The sequence below is a fragment of the Lissotriton helveticus genome, chromosome 5_1 (genome assembly GCF_964261635.1).
Source record: "Lissotriton helveticus chromosome 5_1, aLisHel1.1, whole genome shotgun sequence".
Lineage (NCBI taxonomy): Eukaryota > Metazoa > Chordata > Amphibia > Caudata > Salamandridae > Lissotriton > Lissotriton helveticus.
The window spans coordinates 1,269,127,812-1,269,152,114 of NC_136065.1; the positions used below are offsets into that span (position 1 = coordinate 1,269,127,812).

General features: G+C 46.0%; 1 protein-coding gene across 1 annotated transcript in view; it reads right to left on the bottom strand.

Annotated features, from left to right (window-relative positions):
- Positions 1–24,303, bottom strand: part of LOC144755287 (uncharacterized) — a 124,011-nt gene that overhangs the window by 78,938 nt on the left and 20,770 nt on the right. The window contains exon 4 of the mRNA XM_078644066.1: positions 16,838–16,912. Within this exon, the coding sequence (XP_078500192.1) occupies positions 16,838–16,912 (75 nt within the window). The remainder of the gene's footprint in view (positions 1–16,837; positions 16,913–24,303) is intronic.

The window sequence follows — 24,303 nt, forward strand, 5'->3', positions numbered from 1 at the left end:
ATCGCCCTCACTCTATCGCCCTCACTCTATCTATCGCCCTCCCTCTATCTATCTATCGCACTCACTCTATCGCCCTCACTCTATCGCCCTCACTCTATCTATCTATCGCCCTAACTCTATCTATCTATCGCCCTAACTCTATCTATCTATCGCCCTCACTCTATCTATCTATATCTATCTATCGCCCTCACTCTATCTATCTATATCTATCTATAGTCCTAACTCTATCTATCTATATCTATCTATCGCCCTCACTCTATCTATCCATCGCCCTCACTCTATCTATCCATCGCCCTCACTCTATCTATCCATCGCCCTCACTCTATCTATCCATCGCCCTCACTCTATCTATCCATCCATCGCCCTCACTCTATCTATCCATCGCCCTCACTCTATCTATCCATAGCCCTCACTCTATCTATCTATAGCCCTCACTCTATCTATAGCCCTCACTCTATCTATAGCCCTCACTCTATCTATCGCCCTCACTCTATCTATCGCCCTCACTCTATCTATCGCCCTCACTCTATCCATCTATCGCCCTCACTCTATCCATCTATCGCCCTCACTCTATCCATCTATCGCCCTCACTCTATCTATCTATATCTATCTATCGCCCTCACTCTATCTATCCATCGCCCTCACTCTATCTATCCATCGCCCTCACTCTATCTATCCATCGCCCTCACTCTATCTATCCATCGCCCTCACTCTATCTATCCATCGCCCTCACTCTATCTATCCATCGCCCTCACTCTATCTATCCATCGCCCTCACTCTATCTATCCATCGCCCTCACTCTATCTATCCATCGCCCTCACTCTATCTATCCATCGCCCTCACTCTATCTATCCATCGCCCTCTATCTATCGCCCTCTATCTATCGCCCTCTATCTATCGCCCTCTATCTATCGCCCTCTATCTATCGCCCTCTATCTATCGCCCTCTATCTATCGCCCTCTATCTATCGCCCTCTATCTATCGCCCTCTATCTATCGCCCTCTATCGCCCTCTATCTATCGCCCTCTATCTATCGCCCTCTATCGCCCTCTATCTATCGCCCTCTATCTATCGCCCTCTATCTATCGCCCTCTATCTATCACCCTCTATCTATCGCCCTCACTCTATCGCCCTCACTCTATCGCCCTCACTCTATCGCCCTCACTCTATCGCCCTCACTCTATCGCCCTCACTCTATCGCCCTCACTCTATCGCCCTCACTCTATCGCCCTCACTCTATCGCCCTCACTCTATCGCCCTCACTCTATCGCCCTCACTCTATCTATCTATCGCCCTCACTCTATCTGTCGCCCTCACTCTATCTATCGCACTCACTCTATCTATCGCACTCACTCTATCTATCGCCCTCCCTCTATCTATCTATCGCACTCACTCTATCGCACTCACTCTATCTATCGCACTCACTCTATCTATCGCACTCACTCTATCTATCGCACTCACTCTATCTATCGCCCTCACTCTATCTATCGCCCTCACTCTAGCTATCCATCGCCCTCACTCTAGCTATCCATCGCCCTCACTCTAGCTATCCATCGCCCTCACTCTAGCTATCCATCGCCCTCACTCTAGCTATCCATCGCCCTCACTCTAGCTATCCATCGCCCTCACTCTAGCTATCCATCGCCCTCACTCTAGCTATCCATCGCCCTCACTCTAGCTATCCATCGCCTTCAGTCTAGCTATCCATCGCCCTCACTCTAGCTATCCATCGCCCTCACTCTAGCTATCCATCGCCCTCACTCTAGCTATCCATCGCCCTCACTCTAGCTATCCATCGCCCTCACTCTAGCTATCCATCGCCCTCACTCTAGCTATCCATCGCCCTCACTCTATCTATCCATCGCCCTCACTCTATCTATCCATCGCCCTCACTCTATCTATCGCCCTCACTCTATCTATCTATCGCCCTCACTCTATCTATCTATCGCCCTCACTCTATCTATCAATCTATCGCCCTCACTCTATCGCCCTCACTCTATCGCCCTCACTCTATCTATCTATCGCCCTCACTCTATCTATCTATCGCCCTCACTCTATCGCCCTCACTCTATCTATCTATCGCCCTCACTCTATCTATCGCCCTCACTCTATCTATCTATCGCACTCACTCTATCGCCCTCACTCTATCGCCCTCACTCTATCTATCGCCCTCACTCTATCGCCCTCACTCTATCTATCGCCCTCACTCTATCTATCGCCCTCACTCTATCTATCGCCCTCACTCTATCTATCGCCCTCACTCTATCTATCGCCCTCACTCTATCGCCCTCACTCTATCGCCCTCACTCTATCGCCCTCACTCTATCGCCCTCACTCTATCGCCCTCACTCTATCGCCCTCACTCTATCGCCCTCACTCTATCGCCCTCACTCTATCGCCCTCACTCTATCGCCCTCACTCTATCGCCCTCACTCTATCGCCCTCACTCTATCGCCCTCACTCTATCTATCTATAGCCCTCACTCTATCTATCGCCCTCACTCTATCCATCTATCACCCTCACTCTATCCATCTATCGCCCTCACTCTATCCATCTATCGCCCTCACTCTATCCATCTATCGCCCTCACTCTATCCATCTATCGCCCTCACTCTATCCATCTATCGCCCTCACTCTATCCATCTATCGCCCTCACTCTATCCATCTATCGCCCTCACTCTATCCATCTATCGCCCTCACTCTATCGCCCTCACTCTATCAATCTATCGCCCTCACTCTATCAATCTATCGCCCTCACTCTATCAATCTATCGCCCTCACTCTATCAATCTATCGCCCTCACTCTATCGCCCTCACTCTATCTATCGCCCTCCCTCTATCTATCTATCGCACTCACTCTATCGCCCTCACTCTATCGCCCTCACTCTATCTATCTATCGCCCTAACTCTATCTATCTATCGCCCTAACTCTATCTATCTATCGCCCTCACTCTATCTATCTATATCTATCTATCGCCCTCACTCTATCTATCTATATCTATCTATCGTCCTAACTCTATCTATCTATATCTATCTATCGCCCTCACTCTATCTATCCATCGCCCTCACTCTATCTATCCATCGCCCTCACTCTATCTATCCATCGCCCTCACTCTATCTATCCATCGCCCTCACTCTATCTATCCATCGCCCTCACTCTATCTATCCATCCATCGCCCTCACTCTATCTATCCATCGCCCTCACTCTATCTATCCATAGCCCTCACTCTATCTATAGCCCTCACTCTATCTATAGCCCTCACTCTATCTATAGCCCTCACTCTATCTATAGCCCTCACTCTATCTATAGCCCTCACTCTATCTATCGCCCTCACTCTATCTATCTATCGCCCTCACTCTATCGCCCTCACTCTATCTATCTATCGCCCTCACTCTATCTATCTATCGCCCTCACTCTATCTATCTATCGCACTCACTCTATCGCCCTCACTCTATCGCCCTCACTCTATCTATCTATCGCCCTCACTCTATCTATCTATCGCCCTCACTCTATCGCCCTCACTCTATCTATCTATCGCCCTCACTCTATCTATCTATCGCCCTCACTCTATCTATCTATCGCACTCACTCTATCGCCCTCACTCTATCGCCCTCACTCTATCTATCTATCGCCCTCACTCTATCTATCGCCCTCACTCTATCGCCCTCACTCTATCTATCGCCCTCACTCTATCTATCGCCCTCACTCTATCTATCGCCCTCACTCTATCTATCGCCCTCACTCTATCGCCCTCACTCTATCGCCCTCACTCTATCGCCCTCACTCTATCGCCCTCACTCTATCGCCCTCACTCTATCGCCCTCACTCTATCGCCCTCACTCTATCGCCCTCACTCTATCGCCCTCACTCTATCTATCTATAGCCCTCACTCTATCTATCGCCCTCACTCTATCCATCTATCACCCTCACTCTATCCATCTATCGCCCTCACTCTATCCATCTATCGCCCTCACTCTATCCATCTATCGCCCTCACTCTATCCATCTATCGCCCTCACTCTATCCATCTATCGCCCTCACTCTATCTATCAATCTATCGCCCTCACTCTATCGCCCTCACTCTATCGCCCTCACTCTATCTATCTATCGCCCTCACTCTATCTATCTATCGCCCTCACTCTAGCTATCCATCGCCTTCACTCTAGCTATCCATCGCCCTCACTCTAGCTATCCATCGCCCTTACTCTAGCTATCCATCGCCCTCACTCTATCTATCGCCCTCACTCTATCTATCGCCCTCACTCTATCTATCGCCCTCACTCTATCTATCGCCCTCACTCTATCTATCGCCCTCACTCTATCCATCTATCGCCCTCACTCTATCTATCAATCTATCGCCCTCACTCTATCGCCCTCACTCTATCGCCCTCACTCTATCGCCCTCACTCTATCTATCTATCGCCCTCACTCTATCTATCTATCGCCCTCACTCTAGCTATCCATCGCCTTCACTCTAGCTATCCATCGCCCTCACTCTAGCTATCCATCGCCCTTACTCTATCTATCCATCGCCCTCACTCTATCTATCGCCCTCACTCTATCTATCGCCCTCACTCTATCTATCGCCCTCACTCTATCTATCGCCCTCACTCTATCTATCTATCGCCCTCACTCTATCGCCCTCACTCTATCTATCGCCCTCACTCTATCTATCTATCGCCCTCACTCTATCTATCTATCGCCCTCACTCTATCTATCAATCTATCGCCCTCACTCTATCGCCCTCACTCTATCGCCCTCACTCTATCGCCCTCACTCTATCTATCTATCGCCCTCACTCTATCTATCGCCCTCACTCTATCGCCCTCACTCTATCCATCTATCGCCCTCACTCTAGCTATCATCGCCTTCACTCTAGCTATCCATCGCCCTCACTCTAGCTATCCATCGCCCTTACTCTATCTATCGCCCTCACTCTATCTATCGCCCTCACTCTATCGCCCTCACTCTATCTATCGCCCTCACTCTATCGCCCTCACTCTATCCATCTATCGCCCTCACTCTAGCTATCCATCGCCTTCACTCTAGCTATCCATCGCCCTCACTCTAGCTATCCATCGCCCTTACTCTATCTATCCATCGCCCTCACTCTATCTATCGCCCTCACTCTATCTATCGCCCTCACTCTATCTATCGCCCTCACTCTATCTATCGCCCTCACTCTATCTATCGCCCTCACTCTATCTATCGCCCTCACTCTATCTATCGCCCTCACTCTATCTATCGCCCTCACTCTATCTATCGCCCTCACTCTATCTATCGCCCTCACTCTATCTATCGCCCTCACTCTATCGCCCTCACTCTATCGCCCTCACTCTATCGCCCTCACTCTATCGCCCTCACTCTATCGCCCTCACTCTATCGCCCTCACTCTATCTATCGCCCTAACTCTATCTATCTATATCTATCTATCTCCCTAACTCTATCTATCTATATCTATCTATCTCCCTAACTCTATCTATCTATATCTATCTATCGCCCTCACTCTATCTATCCATCGCCCTCACTCTATCTATCCATCGCCCTCACTCTATCTATCCATCGCCCTCACTCTATCCAATAAACTGCTCAGGACAATACTTTTTAAGGTAGATACATGTTCAATCTCGGATTTTTTCAGCAAAGTCATAGCGCCAAGACACCCACGGGTATACGCTGCGCTTTATAAATTTTTAAAATAAATAAATAAATAAATATCCATCGCCCTCACTCTATCTATCCATCGCCCTTACTCTATCTATCCATCGCCCTCACTCTATCTATCGCCCTCACTCTATCTATCTATCGCCCTCACTCTATCTATCTATCGCCCTCACTCTATCTATCTATCGCCCTCACTCTATCGCCCTCACTCTATTGCCCTCACTCTATCGCCCTCACTCTATCTATCTATCGCCCTAACTCTATCTATCTATATCTATCTATCTCCCTAACTCTATCTATCTATATCTATCTATCGCCCTCACTCTATCTATCTATCGCCCTCACTCTATCTATCGCCCTCACTCTATCTATCGCCCTCACTCTATCCATCTATCGCCCTCACTCTATCCATCTATCGCCCTCACTCTATCCATCTATCGCCCTCACTCTATCCATCTATCGCCCTCACTCTATCCATCTATCGCCCTCACTCTATCCATCTATCGCCCTCACTCTATCCATCTATCGCCCTCACTCTATCCATCTATCGCCCTCACTCTATCCATCTATCGCCCTCACTCTATCCATCTATCGCCCTCACTCTATCCATCTATCGCCCTCACTCTATCCATCTATCGCCCTCACTCTATCCATCTATCGCCCTCACTCTATCCATCTATCGCCCTCACTCTATCTATCTATCGTCCTAACTCTATCTATCTATATCTATCTATCTCCCTAACTCTATCTATCTATATCTATCTATCGCCCTCACTCTATCTATCTATCGCCCTCACTCTATCTATCTATATCTATCTATCTCCCTAACTCTATCTATCTATATCTATCTATCGCCCTCACTCTATCTATCTATCGCCCTCACTCTATCTATCTATATCTATCTATCTCCCTAACTCTATCTATCTATATCTATCTATCGCCCTCACTCTATCTATCTATCGCCCTCACTCTATCTATCTATCGCCCTCACTCTATCTATCCATCGCCCTCACTCTATCTATCCATCGCCCTCACTCTATCTATCCATCGCCCTCACTCTATCTATCCATCGCCCTCACTCTATCTATCCATCGCCCTCACTCTATCTATCCATCGCCCTCACTCTATCTATCCATCGCCCTCACTCTATCTATCCATCGCCCTCACTCTATCTATCCATCGCCCTCACTCTATCTATCCATCGCCCTCACTCTATCTATCCATCGCCCTCACTCTATCTATCCATCGCCCTCTATCTATCGCCCTCTATCTATCGCCCTCTATCTATCGCCCTCTATCTATCGCCCTCTATCTATCGCCCTCTATCTATCGCCCTCTATCTATCGCCCTCTATCTATCGCCCTCTATCTATCGCCCTCTATCTATCGCCCTCTATCTATCGCCCTCTATCTATCGCCCTCTATCTATCGCCCTCACTCTATCGCCCTCACTCTATCGCCCTCACTCTATCGCCCTCACTCTATCGCCCTCACTCTATCGCCCTCACTCTATCGCCCTCACTCTATCGCCCTCACTCTATCGCCCTCACTCTATCGCCCTCACTCTATCGCCCTCACTCTATCGCCCTCACTCTATCGCCCTCACTCTATCGCCCTCACTCTATCGCCCTCACTCTATCGCCCTCACTCTATCGCCCTCACTCTATCTATCTATCGCCCTCACTCTATCTGTCGCCCTCACTCTATCGCACTCACTCTATCTATCGCACTCACTCTATCTATCGCACTCACTCTATCTATCGCACTCACTCTATCTATCGCACTCACTCTATCTATCGTCCTCACTCTATCTATCGCCCTCACTCTATCTATCTATCGCCCTCACTCTATCGCCCTCACTCTATCTATCTATCGCTCTCACTCTATCTATCGCCCTCACTCTATCCAACTATCGCCATCTATCTATCGCCCTCTATCTATCGCCCTCACTCTATCTATCGCCCTCACTCTATCTATCTATCGCCCTCACTCTATCTATCTATCGCCCTCACTCTATCTATCTATCGCCCTCACTCTATCTATCTATCGCCCTCACTCTATCTATCTATCGCCCTCACTCTATCTATCTATCGCCCTCACTCTATCTATCTATCGCCCTCACTCTATCTATCTATCTATCGCCCTCACTCTATCTATCTATCGCCCTCACTCTATCTATCTATCGCCCTCACTCTATCTATCTATCGCCCTCACTCTATCTATCTATCGCCCTCACTCTATCTGTCGCCCTCACTCTATCTGTCGCCCTCACTCTATCTGTCGCCCTCACTCTATCTATCTGTCGCCCTCACTCTATCTATCTGTCGCCCTCACTCTATCTATCTGTCGCCCTCACTCTATCTATCTGTCGCCCTCACTCTATCTATCTGTCGCCCTCACTCTATCTGTCGCCCTCACTCTATCTGTCGCCCTCACTCTATCTGTCGCCCTCACTCTATCTATCTGTCGCCCTCACTCTATCCATCTATCGCCCTCACTCTATCCATCTATCGCCCTCACCCTATCCATCTATCGCCCTCACTCTATCCATCTATCGCCCTCACTCTATCCATCTATCGCCCTCACTCTATCCATCTATCGCCCTCACTCTATCCATCTATCGCCCTCACCCTATCCATCTATCGCCCTCACGCTCTATCAATCTATCTATCAATCTATCTCCCTCACTCTATCGCCCTCACTCTATCTATCTATCGCCCTCACTCTAGCTATCCATCGCCCTCACTCTAGCTATCCATCGCCCTCACTCTAGCTATCCATCGCCCTCACTCTAGCTATCCATCGCCCTCACTCTAGCTATTCATCGCCCTCACTCTAGCTATCCATCGCCTTCAGTCTAGCTATCCATCGCCCTCACTCTAGCTATCCATCGCCCTCACTCTAGCTATCCATCGCCCTCACTCTAGCTATCCATCGCCCTCACTCTAGCTATCCATCGCCCTCACTCTAGCTATCCATCGCCCTCACTCTAGCTATCCATCGCCCTCACTCTAGCTATCCATCGCCCTCACTCTAGCTATCCATCGCCCTCACTCTATCTATCCATCGCCCTCACTCTATCTATCCATCGCCCTCACTCTATCTATCTATCGCCCTCACTCTATCAATCTATCGCCCTCACTCTATCTATCAATCTATCGCCCTCACTCTATCGCCCTCACTCTATCGCCCTCACTCTATCTATCTATCGCCCTCACTCTATCTATCTATCGCCCTCACTCTATCGCCCTCACTCTATCTATCTATCGCCCTCACTCTATCTATCTATCGCACTCACTCTATCGCCCTCACTCTATCGCCCTCACTCTATCGCCCTCACTCTATCTATCTATCGCCCTCACTCTATCTATCGCCCTCACTCTATCGCCCTCACTCTATCTATCGCCCTCACTCTATCTATCGCCCTCACTCTATCGCCCTCACTCTATCGCCCTCACTCTATCGCCCTCACTCTATCTATCTATCGCCCTCACTCTATCTATCTATCGCACTCACTCTATCGCCCTCACTCTATCGCCCTCACTCTATCGCCCTCACTCTATCTATCGCCCTCACTCTATCTATCGCCCTCACTCTATCTATCGCCCTCACTCTATCTATCGCCCTCACTCTATCTATCGCCCTCACTCTATCTATCGCCCTCACTCTATCTATCGCCCTCACTCTATCTATCGCCCTCACTCTATCTATCGCCCTCACTCTATCTATCGCCCTCACTCTATCGCCCTCACTCTATCGCCCTCACTCTATCGCCCTCACTCTATAGCCCTCACTCTATCGCCCTCACTCTATCGCCCTCACTCTATCGCCCTCACTCTATCGCCCTCACTCTATCGCCCTCACTCTATCGCCCTCACTCTATCGCCCTCACTCTATCGCCCTCACTCTATCGCCCTCACTCTATCGCCCTCACTCTATCGCCCTCACTCTATCGCCCTCACTCTATCGCCCTCACTCTATCGCCCTCACTCTATCGCCCTCACTCTATCTATCTATAGCCCTCACTCTATCTATCGCCCTCACTCTATCCATCTATCACCCTCACTCTATCCATCTATCACCCTCACTCTATCCATCTATCGCCCTCACTCTATCCATCTATCGCCCTCACTCTATCCATCTATCGCCCTCACTCTATCCATCTATCGCCCTCACTCTATCCATCTATCGCCCTCACTCTATCCATCTATCGCCCTCACTCTATCCATCTATCGCCCTCACTCTATCCATCTATCGCCCTCACTCTATCGCCCTCACTCTATCAATCTATCGCCCTCACTCTATCAATCTATCGCCCTCACTCTATCAATCTATCGCCCTCACTCTATCTATCGCCCTCCCTCTATCTATCTATCGCACTCACTCTATCGCCCTCACTCTATCTATCTATCGCCCTAACTCTATCTATCTATCGCCCTAACTCTATCTATCTATCGCCCTCACTCTATCTATCTATATCTATCTATCGCCCTCACTCTATCTATCTATATCTATCTATCGTCCTAACTCTATCTATCTATATCTATCTATCGCCCTCACTCTATCTATCCATCGCCCTCACTCTATCTATCCATCGCCCTCACTCTATCTATCCATCGCCCTCACTCTATCTATCCATCGCCCTCACTCTATCTATCCATCGCCCTCACTCTATCTATCCATCCATCGCCCTCACTCTATCTATCCATCGCCCTCACTCTATCTATCCATAGCCCTCACTCTATCTATCTATAGCCCTCACTCTATCTATAGCCCTCACTCTATCTATAGCCCTCACTCTATCTATAGCCCTCACTCTATCTATAGCCCTCACTCTATCTATCGCCCTCACTCTATCTATCGCCCTCACTCTATCCATCTATCGCCCTCACTCTAGCTATCCATCGCCTTCACTCTAGCTATCCATCGCCCTCACTCTAGCTATCCATCGCCCTTACTCTATCTATCCATCGCCCTCACTCTATCTATCGCCCTCACTCTATCTATCGCCCTCACTCTATCTATCGCCCTCACTCTATCTATCTATCGCCCTCACTCTATCGCCCTCACTCTATCTATCGCCCTCACTCTATCTATCTATCGCCCTCACTCTATCTATCTATCGCCCTCACTCTATCGCCCTCACTCTATCGCCCTCACTCTATCTATCCATCGCCCTCACTCTATCTATCGCCCTCACTCTATCTATCGCCCTCACTCTATCTATCGCCCTCACTCTATCTATCGCCCTCACTCTATCTATCTATCGCCCTCACTCTATCAATCTATCGCCCTCACTCTATCGCCCTCACTCTATCGCCCTCACTCTATCTATCTATCGCCCTCACTCTATCTATCTATCGCCCTCACTCTATCGCCCTCACTCTATCCATCTATCGCCCTCACTCTAGCTATCCATCGCCTTCACTCTAGCTATCCATCGCCCTCACTCTAGCTATCCATCGCCCTTACTCTATCTATCCATCGCCCTCACTCTATCTATCGCCCTCACTCTATCTATCGCCCTCACTCTATCGCCCTCACTCTATCTATCGCCCTCACTCTATCGCCCTCACTCTATCCATCTATCGCCCTCACTCTAGCTATCCATCGCCTTCACTCTAGCTATCCATCGCCCTCACTCTAGCTATCCATCGCCCTTACTCTATCTATCCATCGCCCTCACTCTATCTATCGCCCTCACTCTATCTATCGCCCTCACTCTATCTATCGCCCTCACTCTATCTATCGCCCTCACTCTATCTATCGCCCTCACTCTATCTATCGCCCTCACTCTATCTATCGCCCTCACTCTATCTATCGCCCTCACTCTATCTATCGCCCTCACTCTATCTATCGCCCTCACTCTATCTATCGCCCTCACTCTATCTATCGCCCTCACTCTATCTATCGCCCTCACTCTATCGCCCTCACTCTATCGCCCTCACTCTATCGCCCTCACTCTATCGCCCTCACTCTATCGCCCTCACTCTATCGCCCTCACTCTATCGCCCTCACTCTATCGCCCTCACTCTATCTATCGCCCTAACTCTATCTATCTATATCTATCTATCTCCCTAACTCTATCTATCTATATCTATCTATCTCCCTAACTCTATCTATCTATATCTATCTATCGCCCTCACTCTATCTATCCATCGCCCTCACTCTATCTATCCATCGCCCTCACTCTATCTATCCATCGCCCTCACTCTATCCAATAAACTGCTCAGGACAATACTTTTTAAGGTAGATACATGTTCAATCTCGGATTTTTTCAGCAAAGTCATAGCGCCAAGACACCCACGGGTATACGCTGCGCTTTATAAATTTTTAAAATAAATAAATAAATAAATATCCATCGCCCTCACTCTATCTATCCATCGCCCTCACTCTATCCATCGCCCTTACTCTATCTATCCATCGCCCTCACTCTATCTATCGCCCTCACTCTATCTATCTATCGCCCTCACTCTATCTATCTATCGCCCTCACTCTATCTATCTATCGCCCTCACTCTATCGCCCTCACTCTATTGCCCTCACTCTATCGCCCTCACTCTATCGCCCTCACTCTATCGCCCTCACTCTATCGCCCTCACTCTATCTATCTATCGCCCTAACTCTATCTATCTATATCTATCTATCTCCCTAACTCTATCTATCTATATCTATCTATCGCCCTCACTCTATCTATCTATCGCCCTCACTCTATCTATCGCCCTCACTCTATCTATCGCCCTCACTCTATCCATCTATCGCCCTCACTCTATCCATCTATCGCCCTCACTCTATCCATCTATCGCCCTCACTCTATCCATCTATCGCCCTCACTCTATCCATCTATCGCCCTCACTCTATCCATCTATCGCCCTCACTCTATCCATCTATCGCCCTCACTCTATCCATCTATCGCCCTCACTCTATCCATCTATCGCCCTCACTCTATCCATCTATCGCCCTCACTCTATCCATCTATCGCCCTCACTCTATCCATCTATCGCCCTCACTCTATCCATCTATCGCCCTCACTCTATCCATCTATCGCCCTCACTCTATCCATCTATCGCCCTCACTCTATCCATCTATCGCCCTCACTCTATCCATCTATCGCCCTCACTCTATCTATCTATCGTCCTAACTCTATCTATCTATATCTATCTATCTCCCTAACTCTATCTATCTATATCTATCTATCGCCCTCACTCTATCTATCTATCGCCCTCACTCTATCTATCTATATCTATCTATCTCCCTAACTCTATCTATCTATATCTATCTATCGCCCTCACTCTATCTATCTATCGCCCTCACTCTATCTATCCATCGCCCTCACTCTATCTATCCATCGCCCTCACTCTATCTATCTATCGCCCTCACTCTATCTATCCATCGCCCTCACTCTATCTATCCATCGCCCTCACTCTATCTATCCATCGCCCTCACTCTATCTATCCATCGCCCTCACTCTATCTATCCATCGCCCTCACTCTATCTATCCATCGCCCTCACTCTATCTATCCATCGCCCTCACTCGATCTATCGCCCTCACTCTATCTATCCATCGCCCTCACTCTATCTATCCATCGCCCTCACTCTATCTATCCATCGCCCTCACTCTATCTATCCATCGCCCTCACTCTATCTATCGCCCTCACTCTATCTATCGCCCTCACTCTATCTATCGCCCTCACTCTATCTATCTATCGCCCTCACTCTATCTATCCATCGCCCTCACTCTATCTATCCATCGCCCTCACTCTATCTATCCATCGCCCTCACTCTATCTATCCATCGCCCTCACTCTATCTATCCATCGCCCTCACTCTATCTATCCATCGCCCTCACTCTATCTATCCATCGCCCTCACTCTATCTATCCATCGCCCTCACTCTATCTATCCATCGCCCTCACTCTATCTATCCATCGCCCTCACTCTATCTATCCATCGCCCTCACTCTATCTATCTATCGCCCTCACTCTATCTATCGCCCTCACTCTATCGCCCTCACTCTATCGCCCTCACTCTATCGCCCTCACTCTATCGCCCTCACTCCATCGCCCTCACTCTATCTATCTATCGCCCTAACTCTATCTATCTATATCTATCTATCTCCCTAACTCTATCTATCTATATCTATCTATCGCCCTCACTCTATCTATCGCCCTCACTCTATCCATCTATCGCCCTCACTCTATCCATCTATCGCCCTCACTCTATCCATCTATCGCCCTCACTCTATCCATCTATCGCCCTCACTCTATCCATCTATCGCCCTCACTCTATCCATCTATCGTCCTAACTCTATCTATCTATATCTATCTATCGTCCTAACTCTATCTATCTATATCTATCTATCTCCCTAACTCTATCTATCTATATCTATCTATCGCCCTCACTCTATCTATCCATCGCCCTCACTCTATCTATCCATCGCCCTCACTCTATCTATCCATCGCCCTCACTCTATCTATCCATCGCCCTCACTCTATCTATCCATCGCCCTCACTCTATCTATCCATCGCCCTCACTCTATCTATCCATCGCCCTCACTCTATCTATCCATCGCCCTCACTCTATCTATCCATCGCCCTCACTCTATCTATCCATCGCCCTCACTCTATCGCCCTCACTCTATCGCCCTCACTCCATCGCCCTCACTCTATCTATCTATCGCCCTAACTCTATCTATCTATATCTATCTATCTCCCTAACTCTATCTATCTATATCTATCTATCGCCCTCACTCTATCTATCGCCCTCACTCTATCCATCTATCGCCCTCACTCTATCCATCTATCGCCCTCACTCTATCCATCTATCGCCCTCACTCTATCCATCTATCGCCCTCACTCTATCCATCTATCGCCCTCACTCTATCCATCTATCGTCCTAACTCTATCTATCTATATCTATCTATCGTCCTAACTCTATCTATCTATATCTATCTATCTCCCTAACTCTATCTATCTATATCTATCTATCGCCCTCACTCTATCTATCCATCGCCCTCACTCTATCTATCCATCGCCCTCACTCTATCTATCCATCGCCCTCACTCTATCTATCCATCGCCCTCACTCTATCTATCCATCGCCCTCACTCTATCTATCCATCGCCCTCACTCTATCTATCCATCGCCCTCACTCTATCTATCCATCGCCCTCACTCTATCTATCCATCGCCCTCACTCTATCTATCCATCGCCCTCACTCTATCTATCCATCGCCCTCACTCTATCTATCCATCGCCCTCACTCTATCTATCCATCGCCCTCACTCTATCTATCCATCGCCCTCACTCTATCTATCCATCGCCCTCACTCTATCTATCCATCGCCCTCACTCTATCTATCCATCGCCCTCACTCTATCGCACTCACTCTATCTATCGCACTCACTCTATCTATCGCACTCACTCTATCTATCGCACTCACTCTATCTATCGCACTCACTCTATCTATCGCACTCACTCTATCTATCGCACTCACTCTATCTATCGCACTCACTCTATCTATCGCACTCACTCTATCTATCGCACTCACTCTATCTATCGCCCTCACTCTATCTGTAGCCCTCACTCTATCTGTAGCCCTCACTCTATCTGTAGCCCTCACTCTATCTGTAGCCCTCACTCTATCTGTAGCCCTCACTCTATCTGTAGCCCTCACTCTATCTGTAGCCCTCACTCTATCTGTAGCCCTCACTCTATCTGTAGCCCTCACTCTATCTGTAGCCCTCACTCTATCGCCCTCACTCTATCGCCCTCACTCTATCTATCGCACTCACTCTATCTATCGCACTCACTCTATCTATCTATCGCCCTCACTCTATCTATCTATCGCCCTCACTCTATCTATCGCACTCACTCTATCTATAGCCCTCACTCTATCTATAGCCCTCACTCTATCTATAACCCTCACTCTGTCTATCTATCGCACTCACTCTATCTGTCTATCTATCGCACTCACTCTATCTGTCTATCTATCGCATTCACTCTATCTGTCTATCTATCGCACTCACTCTGTCTATCTATCACACTCACTCTGTCTATCTATCACACTCACTCTGTCTATCTATCACACTCACTCTGTCTATCTATCACACTCACTCTGTCTATCGATCGCCCTCACTCTATCTATCACCCTCACTCTATCTATCTATCACCCTCACTCTATCTGTCTATCACCCTCACTCTATCTATCTATCTATCTATCGAACCACCACAGCATCACTCAGGGGCACCACATCATCACTCAGGGGCACCACAGCATCACTCAGGGGCACATCACTATGCGCTACCACAGCATCACTGAACACCACAGCATCACTCGTCGCCACAACATCACTCAGCGCCACCACAGCATCAATCTGTGCAACCATTCAACAACAACTGGTTCAAATATGTTCTCTCAATGTTTCAAGCTTTATTACAAATGTCACAAAAAAGATGTTAATATTTCACTTCTGTTCTTGGATTTTCATCACAATAAAATACACTGAACATAATCTTCCCAAAAATTATTTACAAAACTTTCAACTATTGCCATTATAAATTACAATAACTTTTATTTAAGTATTAATTATTTAAAAAAATTAAAAGCCATTGTTATTTGTACTATCAATACATCTAAGTCACGTAAATACAAAACATGTTGCCTTACAAATGCTATAGGTGACACGTTTGCAAAAGTTAAAGTTAAAAGTATTGGCATTGTAAATGACAAAGCTATCAATTTCGCTATTTTCAAAACCAACACATAAATAAAAAAAATTGTCATTTACAAGACCAATAGCTCAAACTTTCCTAATGCGAGACCTATTGTATTGCAAATGCTTGTTTGCTTTTGGCAGGAGTTACCTTCTCAGAAATTACAGCACTTATTCCATTCAACACCAGCTTCTGAAGCGGGTTGTAAGACATGTCTTTTTACAGAGGCCTAATAGATTTGAAAACCCAAAGATGTCCTTTAGTTGTAAGGGGGGTGGTGTTGTGTAGCAGTGGTTTGTTTGTCTTGGCAAAATTAGTGACAGCGAAGTCAAGTTGAAATTAAGCACAGAGGACGATTATGGCCCAGACCTAAAAGAGTTTTTGCTTCGTGGTATTAGTTTGAGAAGTAGAGGGGCAGAAAACATGTTGCTTTGTAGTGATTTTAGCAGTGACAAACTGATACTCACCTCTGTAGTCCGTATAGTCTGGGTCTCCTTCTTCTTTAATGATGAATGAAACAACAGGTGTGCTGGGCTTATGTTCTGCAGGGAATGAAACAAACTATTAAAATGCACTCCCTCACAGTTGATTTTTTCTCGATTTCACAAAATATAGAATTTACAGATAGGTAACAGCGAAAACCCAATGTTTTTCACAATGAAGTTCAACGTAACATCAGCTAGAAAACTAAAGCATTACTCAAGTTGTCTCTGATGTCAATCAGCACCCCACAGTGAAAAAGATCCCAGTTACTCACTGTTACCCATTAATTATTTTTGGGATAAACCATTTTTATTGAATTTTAAGCCATGACAAGTGGCAGATATGAACATATGGCACACATTGCACGGTACTGGATGAAATATCAGAGCATTCAAGCAGTACTTCACATAGAGAGTACATGATGACCAGGAATATATCATACTGACCATCTCAAACAATTTGGCCCAACTATTTCCCCCATACCGCTTATGCTTCTGGGGGCAAAGCAGGGCCTTAAAGACAACACGCTGCTGCTGTGCACACCAATGCACCGCCTGTCTCCAGCTCTTAAGAGTCGGGGGAATGGGACAACCACAGTGTAGCAATATCGTGTTTCACAACAAGATGGGTCGTGCTCAGGAATGCTCTCTCGGCCCTCGTGCCTTCAGAGTCCGCAAACACACTAAGGAGAATCAGTAAGGGGGAGAGGGAGACTTCCTATCTGAGGACATCTGATTACTGGGTCAAGGTGACCCGAGAGTTTCGACATAACGCTGGACAAGACAACACCATATGACAAAAAAAATGCTGGGTCACCTCTGCAAAGAGGGCAGGCCGTAGTAGGGCAAAGCCCTGCTCCACATAAGCAGGCCGGCAAAAGATAAGCAAAGTAGAGGTAGTGTGTCTGCACTAGTCATAAACATGAGGAGAAAGTGAGTCACATGGGGCCATCAGGGTTTCTCGCCAGTATTCATCCTCCATGGGCCCCATCCAACTTTCCCATTGGGCTTGGAGGTGGTCTAGCGAGGCAGGGGAATTAATTATGAAGGTGCTATAAATCTGAGATATCCCCCCACGACCCAGGTGACCCATGAGAAGTTTGGCCTCCAAGGGTCTAAACTCCGGTAGTTTATCCATTGATTGGGTATGAGTGTGGAGAGCGTGCCTGAGTTGAAGGTACTTATAGTATTCGGTATTTGCAAGGGTATAGGTCTGTTGCAGGTCCTGAAAGAGGAGTATATGTGTAGCCGACCACACATCACCTAAGCAAGTAATGCCAATAAGATCACATGATTGGAAAACCTGAAGTGCTGCCACCTCCCGCAACCAGGTACCGTGCCAAAGAGGCGTTTGTTGTGTAAGTCTGGCTTCCCATTTTAACATGGCAGAGTGCTGCATTCCAGGCAAGGAAAACCACTCTAGGTACAGAGGGTATAGAAAGGGTAACTGGGGTCCCATAGAGCATGGCCTGTAAGGGAAGCTCATCAATGAGAGCTCTAGGCGATAGGCTGGGTCGGACCATCCCCTGTTGAACCAGTCATGGATAACCAGAAGGTGGGAGGACAAATAATAAAGGTAAAGATTAGATATTCCCAGGCCACCATCAAAGGGGCCTGATTGATTGTGTGCAAAGGACAAAACGGCTAGAACCCCACCACAGGGATGTTCTTGCGGTGCCATCTAATATGCAAAACCAGATTTGAGACAGACGAAGTGGTAGATTCTAGAAGATGTAAATAAATCGCAGAAGGATCATAATCTTGTAAAATGAGATACGACCCATTACATTAAGAGGCAGAGTCTGCCATTTAACGAGGTCCGCTTTAGTTTTCCTAACTAGAGGCTGAAGATTAAGGGCCCAGGTTAATTTGGGATGTAGAGCAACCTATTGTCCAAGATATCTGAAACAAAGTCGACGAAGAGGGATAGTTGTATGCCAGTCAAAGCTGTCCCTCGCTGACACCAAGGGAACCAGCACGGATTTAGAAGGCACAAAGCAACCTCAAAGTGTTTAACCAGTTGGAGGCGTCTAGGCCTACGTACAGCCAGGTTCGCGAGATACAGAATAACATCATCAGCGCATAATGTGATGCGTTCTTCATGGCAGGCACTCCAGGCCAATCGAGAGTACTGGGTATTCATATGGATAAGCTGGTCCAACTGCTCTATGGCTAAGACAAAGAGGAGTGGAGACAGGGGGCAACCCTGCCTCGTTCCCCGCTCAACGGGAAAACTAGCAGAGAGGGCTCCATTGACGCACACTCTGGCAGTGGGATTGGAGTAAAGTACACTGACCATAGCTCTGAATCGTGGACCAATGCCAGCACGAGCCATCACCAACTGAATGTAGCTCCAGGTCACCGTTTTGGAAGGCCTTCCCAAAATCAATGAGGAGTAAAGCCAAATCTGGAGGCAATCGATGACGTTGGGCCAGAGCCACATGAAGCCGATGGATACAGTGTCTCATGCTCCGAGATGGCATAAAGCCACATTGGCAATACTAGTTTGAGTCTGTTCGCCAACACTGTGGCGAAAATTTGACCTTGCAAGTTGAGGAGCGTGGAAGGAGTCAGCGTCCAGCTCAAACGGAAAGGAGCCTACCTGACAGACCTCTTTGTATAGGGACAAAAGATGGGGGAGAAGAGTCTCTCGAAATGTGGCATAGTATTTCTGGGGGAAGCCATCTGGACCTGGAGTTTTCGCCACAACCAGACTGGCCAGGGCATCTCCGATCTCCTGCCGTTAGAGGGTCCTCAAATAGTCGAGATTCAGTGGAGGATAGTGTAGGAAGAGGGACCGAATCGAGAAAAGAGTGGGACACAGATGGATCTCTATCTGTTGGTTTCGTATACAGCTTCCTATAATATTGAGCAAATACCTTCGCAAATTCTGGGAGTGTTTGCTGTGAGCAACCATTCTCGTCTACGAGAGAATTACATTGTGGTCCAAGATGAGTCTGGACATAGTAAATATCATCTCAGTATGATCCAAAAATTCTACTGGCCTGAAACATAACATAACATAACATGTATTTGTAAAGCGCACGTTCACCCGTATGCATCTTGGCGTTGAATAACAGTTGTTTATTGCTACCCAACTCGCTGGTACTCATTTTATCAACTTCAAATGGATGAAAGGCTGAGTGGATCTGCCGGGATTTGAACCTGTGACCATGAGGTTGAACACAGGCCCTTGCAGTGGATGCATTAGTCCACTGATCCACCAGACGCTCTCATAGCCAATGCGTTCCCCTAAAAGGCGAGTCTCCGGAAACAAAAGTACATCGGCAAGATGATGGTGGGCAAAGGTAAAAACAGCGACGACAGTTTCACTCGGTCCATAAAGCCGTTAACATGACATGACAAAACCCGGTGGCCATATGTATGGGGAGTAACTATCTTGAAGGGCGATTGGCAAACCTGGAAAAAGAACCCATTGGGCCGGGTAACATGGTAAGGGCCACAGCAAAAAAGCTACAAGTGAGCACCGTCCCAATAGTGAAGTCACAAATGGTACTGAGGTGTGTCAATAAATGTATCCTGAGCTAAACAACAGTGTATCAAAATAGAGGAGTAAAGTCCAAAAGATGAGTAATCTTCAAATCTTCTGTTTATTAATTCCGTCTTTCTTCTTAAACACACTAGCCGCCAACACGTGTTTCGTCTTGGTATAATCAACCTTAGACTTCTTCAAGGCTAGAATATTATAATACATATAATCAGGATTTATACGAGACATGTAATACAATTCGTAAGTTCACTAACCACAACGGATACATATCTCTATTATATGTTTCTCAGTCAAACACTAGTGGCTGAACATGCATGCAAACAGCTCCACTTTATGTTTAGTACTAAGCAAGTGATGTTCCACACCAGAAGTCTAAGGGTGCATAAGTAGGTTCTCCCCTTCAATATAAACAGAGATAGACGACAATATATAAGATTCAAGATACACAACCAGACTTCATATTGTCATTTCAAGGTCACGTTCATCTCAACATAGCTGAATGCTAATGTTACAATTGTTGCTTGCAAGAAAAGTAAAAGCACATCTGTTCTATGCATAGTTCATATTTGTCAATATTCATGCAGAAGAGAGCATGAGCCATTGAGATATACGGAAATATTAAGATACACACCACATAGGCACCAAACGTGCAAAGACATATAAATATAAAGGTGACGCGATAAAAATCGCTACAGATCATTGATCCAGAGAGAGAGAGAGAAAGAAAAGGGTGAAAACTAAATGATCCAAAACATTCCTTTCTCTTATTTCCCAGTGTTATTTTCCATAAGTATTAGCCTAAAACTCACCTGTTTCGAATATAGCAGAACTCTCCCTTGTTCATGAGAACATATAAGCGTAAACTCTAAAGAAAACCAACAGAAAAGGGATAGAACAGGAAGACCCGTGGCCAAACCCTATATCTAATTCGAGAAATATCTAATAGTCATTTAAGAATCACTCACTTATTCCACGAAGGCTCCTAATTCCAGTATAAATAACGATCTCCAGTGTAAAATCTTCATCAGTTGGCCTCCAAATATCTATCCTATGGGAAAAGGCCAACACTATTCATATATATGTTCCTATTATTCTAAGTGGACTTCGTTAACATAATTATTTCATCAATACTTGCCATTAGTTCACCATGATTCAATCCAAAATACAATCATATTACCAAAACGGGGGAAAAAACGTTTCTCATTCTACACAGTAGAAGCATATCAACCTCATCTCAAAGTTCATCCCTAATATCTAGATGGTATCAAGTCCAGGTACGAAACAAGATAAAACTTATTATCGAATCCTCGTTTTAAAGATAGTACAGTCATATTTAAAACCGAACGTCCCACATGCTAAATAGAAGTCGGTAAGTTTTTGGCAAGCGTTACGATATAAAATATTCTGGTTAGAAACTCCCGTAGTCCATAAAAAGCAATCCGATAGTTGAAAACGCAACGACCTTATTCATTTAAATTCCACATTTATCTAATCGTCCATTACATAGCTATCACCATAAAAACCTAATCAGGCCACCAAACATTCGTGTCCCAGATGTCTTGACAATTACCTTATGAGTTGAAAAGGATCGTACGAAGAGTGTGTACCGTGGCGTGTAGCACCCGCGCCATGTATGTGCTGTACTTAAGTAACCGGCTTCAAGAATAGACACAGTAGTAGGACTGCGAAGATATTCAATACTCGAAACCTCCGTCGATAGCCCATATTATCACTTTTATTGTGTTCCATTATTATTTTATTTTTATGAACCTCCAAATGGGCTAACAGAATTATAATCATACAATCATCAATAAAAAAAACAATTAAATCTAATAGAAATTAATTTTATAAAAAACGGCGTCAGCCATCTTAACTTGGGAAAAGGAAATGATTTCCACCTAGTTCACGTTCTACAAACTGAAGCCCGATTTGTGTACATTCTAGTAGCAAACAATCATAAAACATACATACTCTCTTCCCATCACTGTGTATTAGATAGTATAATATATTCCTCAACTAAGCTCTATCTATATATGATCTATATATGATCATGCTATTGGGTATTTCGTATCCCTGTTTTTCAGAGCCCTGAAATGTTCAGCAATACAATCTTTGAGCTTCCTAATTGTACTTCCTATATATATTTGGTTACACATGCATAATACCGCATATACCACATAAGTTGCGTTGCAGTCTATATGTGTTTTTATATGGAATGTTTTAGAACCATTATAACTAAAATGTCTTGTTCCATGTAAGGATAACCTGCACATGGAACAATTTCCACAGTGAAATGATCCCTTGTTCCATGAGTGTAACCATGTTGGTGCCTTATTGTTTTTAGGATAACTTGGGCTCACCATGTTTCCAATAGTCATACCCCTCCGATAAGTGATTGACGGGTGCTGGGTTATATGTTGTTTCAATACTGGGTCTGAAGTCAACATGAACCAATATTTATTAGGAATTTGGTATATTTTAGAAGACCATAGATTGTTTTTTTTTGTTCTTTTCCTTCATTCCTTTTTGGTTTTAAAGTATTTGTTCTTGCCAGTTTTGAAACTCTTGTTTTGGCCCTAGTCACAATTTCTGGTCCATAGCCTAAAAATCTATTTTCAATGTCCGATATACATATTTCAAACTCTGAATCCTCACTACAATTACGACGTGCCCTATAAAATTCCCCAAAGTGGATGGCATTCACCTGTGATTTAGGATTGGAACTCTCACCATGTAGGACAGAGTTGCAGGAAGTTTCTTTCCTAAAAAGTTTAGTACACAGTTTACCCTCATTTATATAAAGTACTAGATCTAGAAACGTAATCTCCTTATGACTGTAATTGATGGTAAAGGTCATATTCTGATTATTGTTGTTCATATATGAGAAAAAATTCAATAGTTTATCTCCACCCGACCAAATAAATAGCAGGTCGTCAATGTATCTCCCATAATAGTTTATATGAGAGTGCCAACGAGCACCACCTGGGCCCCAGATGTGCACCGCCTCCATCCACCCCATAAATAGGCAGGCGAAGGACGGTGCAGATCTGGAACCCATGGCTACTCCACAGATCTGCCGGTACCACTGTCCATTAAAGAGAATTACATTGTGGTCCAAGATGAGTCTGGACATAGTAAATATCATCTCAGTATGATCCAAAAATTCTACTGGCCTGAAACATAACATAACATAACATGTATTTGTAAAGCGCACGTTCACCCGTATGCATCTTGGCGTTGAATAACAGTTGTTTATTGCTACCCAACTCGCTGGTACTCATTTTATCGACTTCAAATGGATGAAAGGCTGAGTGGATCTGCCGGGATTTGAACCTGTGACCATGAGGTTGAACACAGGCCCTTGCAGTGGATGCATTAGTCCACTGATCCACCAGACGCTCTCATAGCCAATGCGTTCCCCTAAAAGGCGAGTCTCCGGAAACAAAAGTACATCGGCAAGATGATGGTGGGCAAAGGTAAAGACAGCGACGACAGTTTCACTCGGTCCAGAAAGCCGTTAACATGCCATGACAAAACCCAGAAGGCCATATGTATGGGGAGTAACTATCTTGAAGGGCGATTGGCAAACCTGGAAAAAGAACCCATTGGGCCGGGTAACATGGTAAGGGCCACAGCAAAAAGAAGCTACAAGTGAGCACCGTCCCAATAGTGAAGTCACAAATGGTACTGAGGTGTGTGCCAACACCTAAAAGGGAAAGAATAAGGCAAACAATCACGGCATACAAAACCCTAGAGTGAAAAGACAATATCTTGCAAAGAAAACCCCGCCCCTCAACTCCCGTCCCTCCCCAAACTTCTACCACAGAAGAATCTGTCGCCCTGAACAAAAGGTGCATTAAGAAAAACAATATACAAAGCATTGTAGTTACGACAGTTAATGGAAGAACCCCATCTTAGAAGAAGGCATCCATAAGACAGT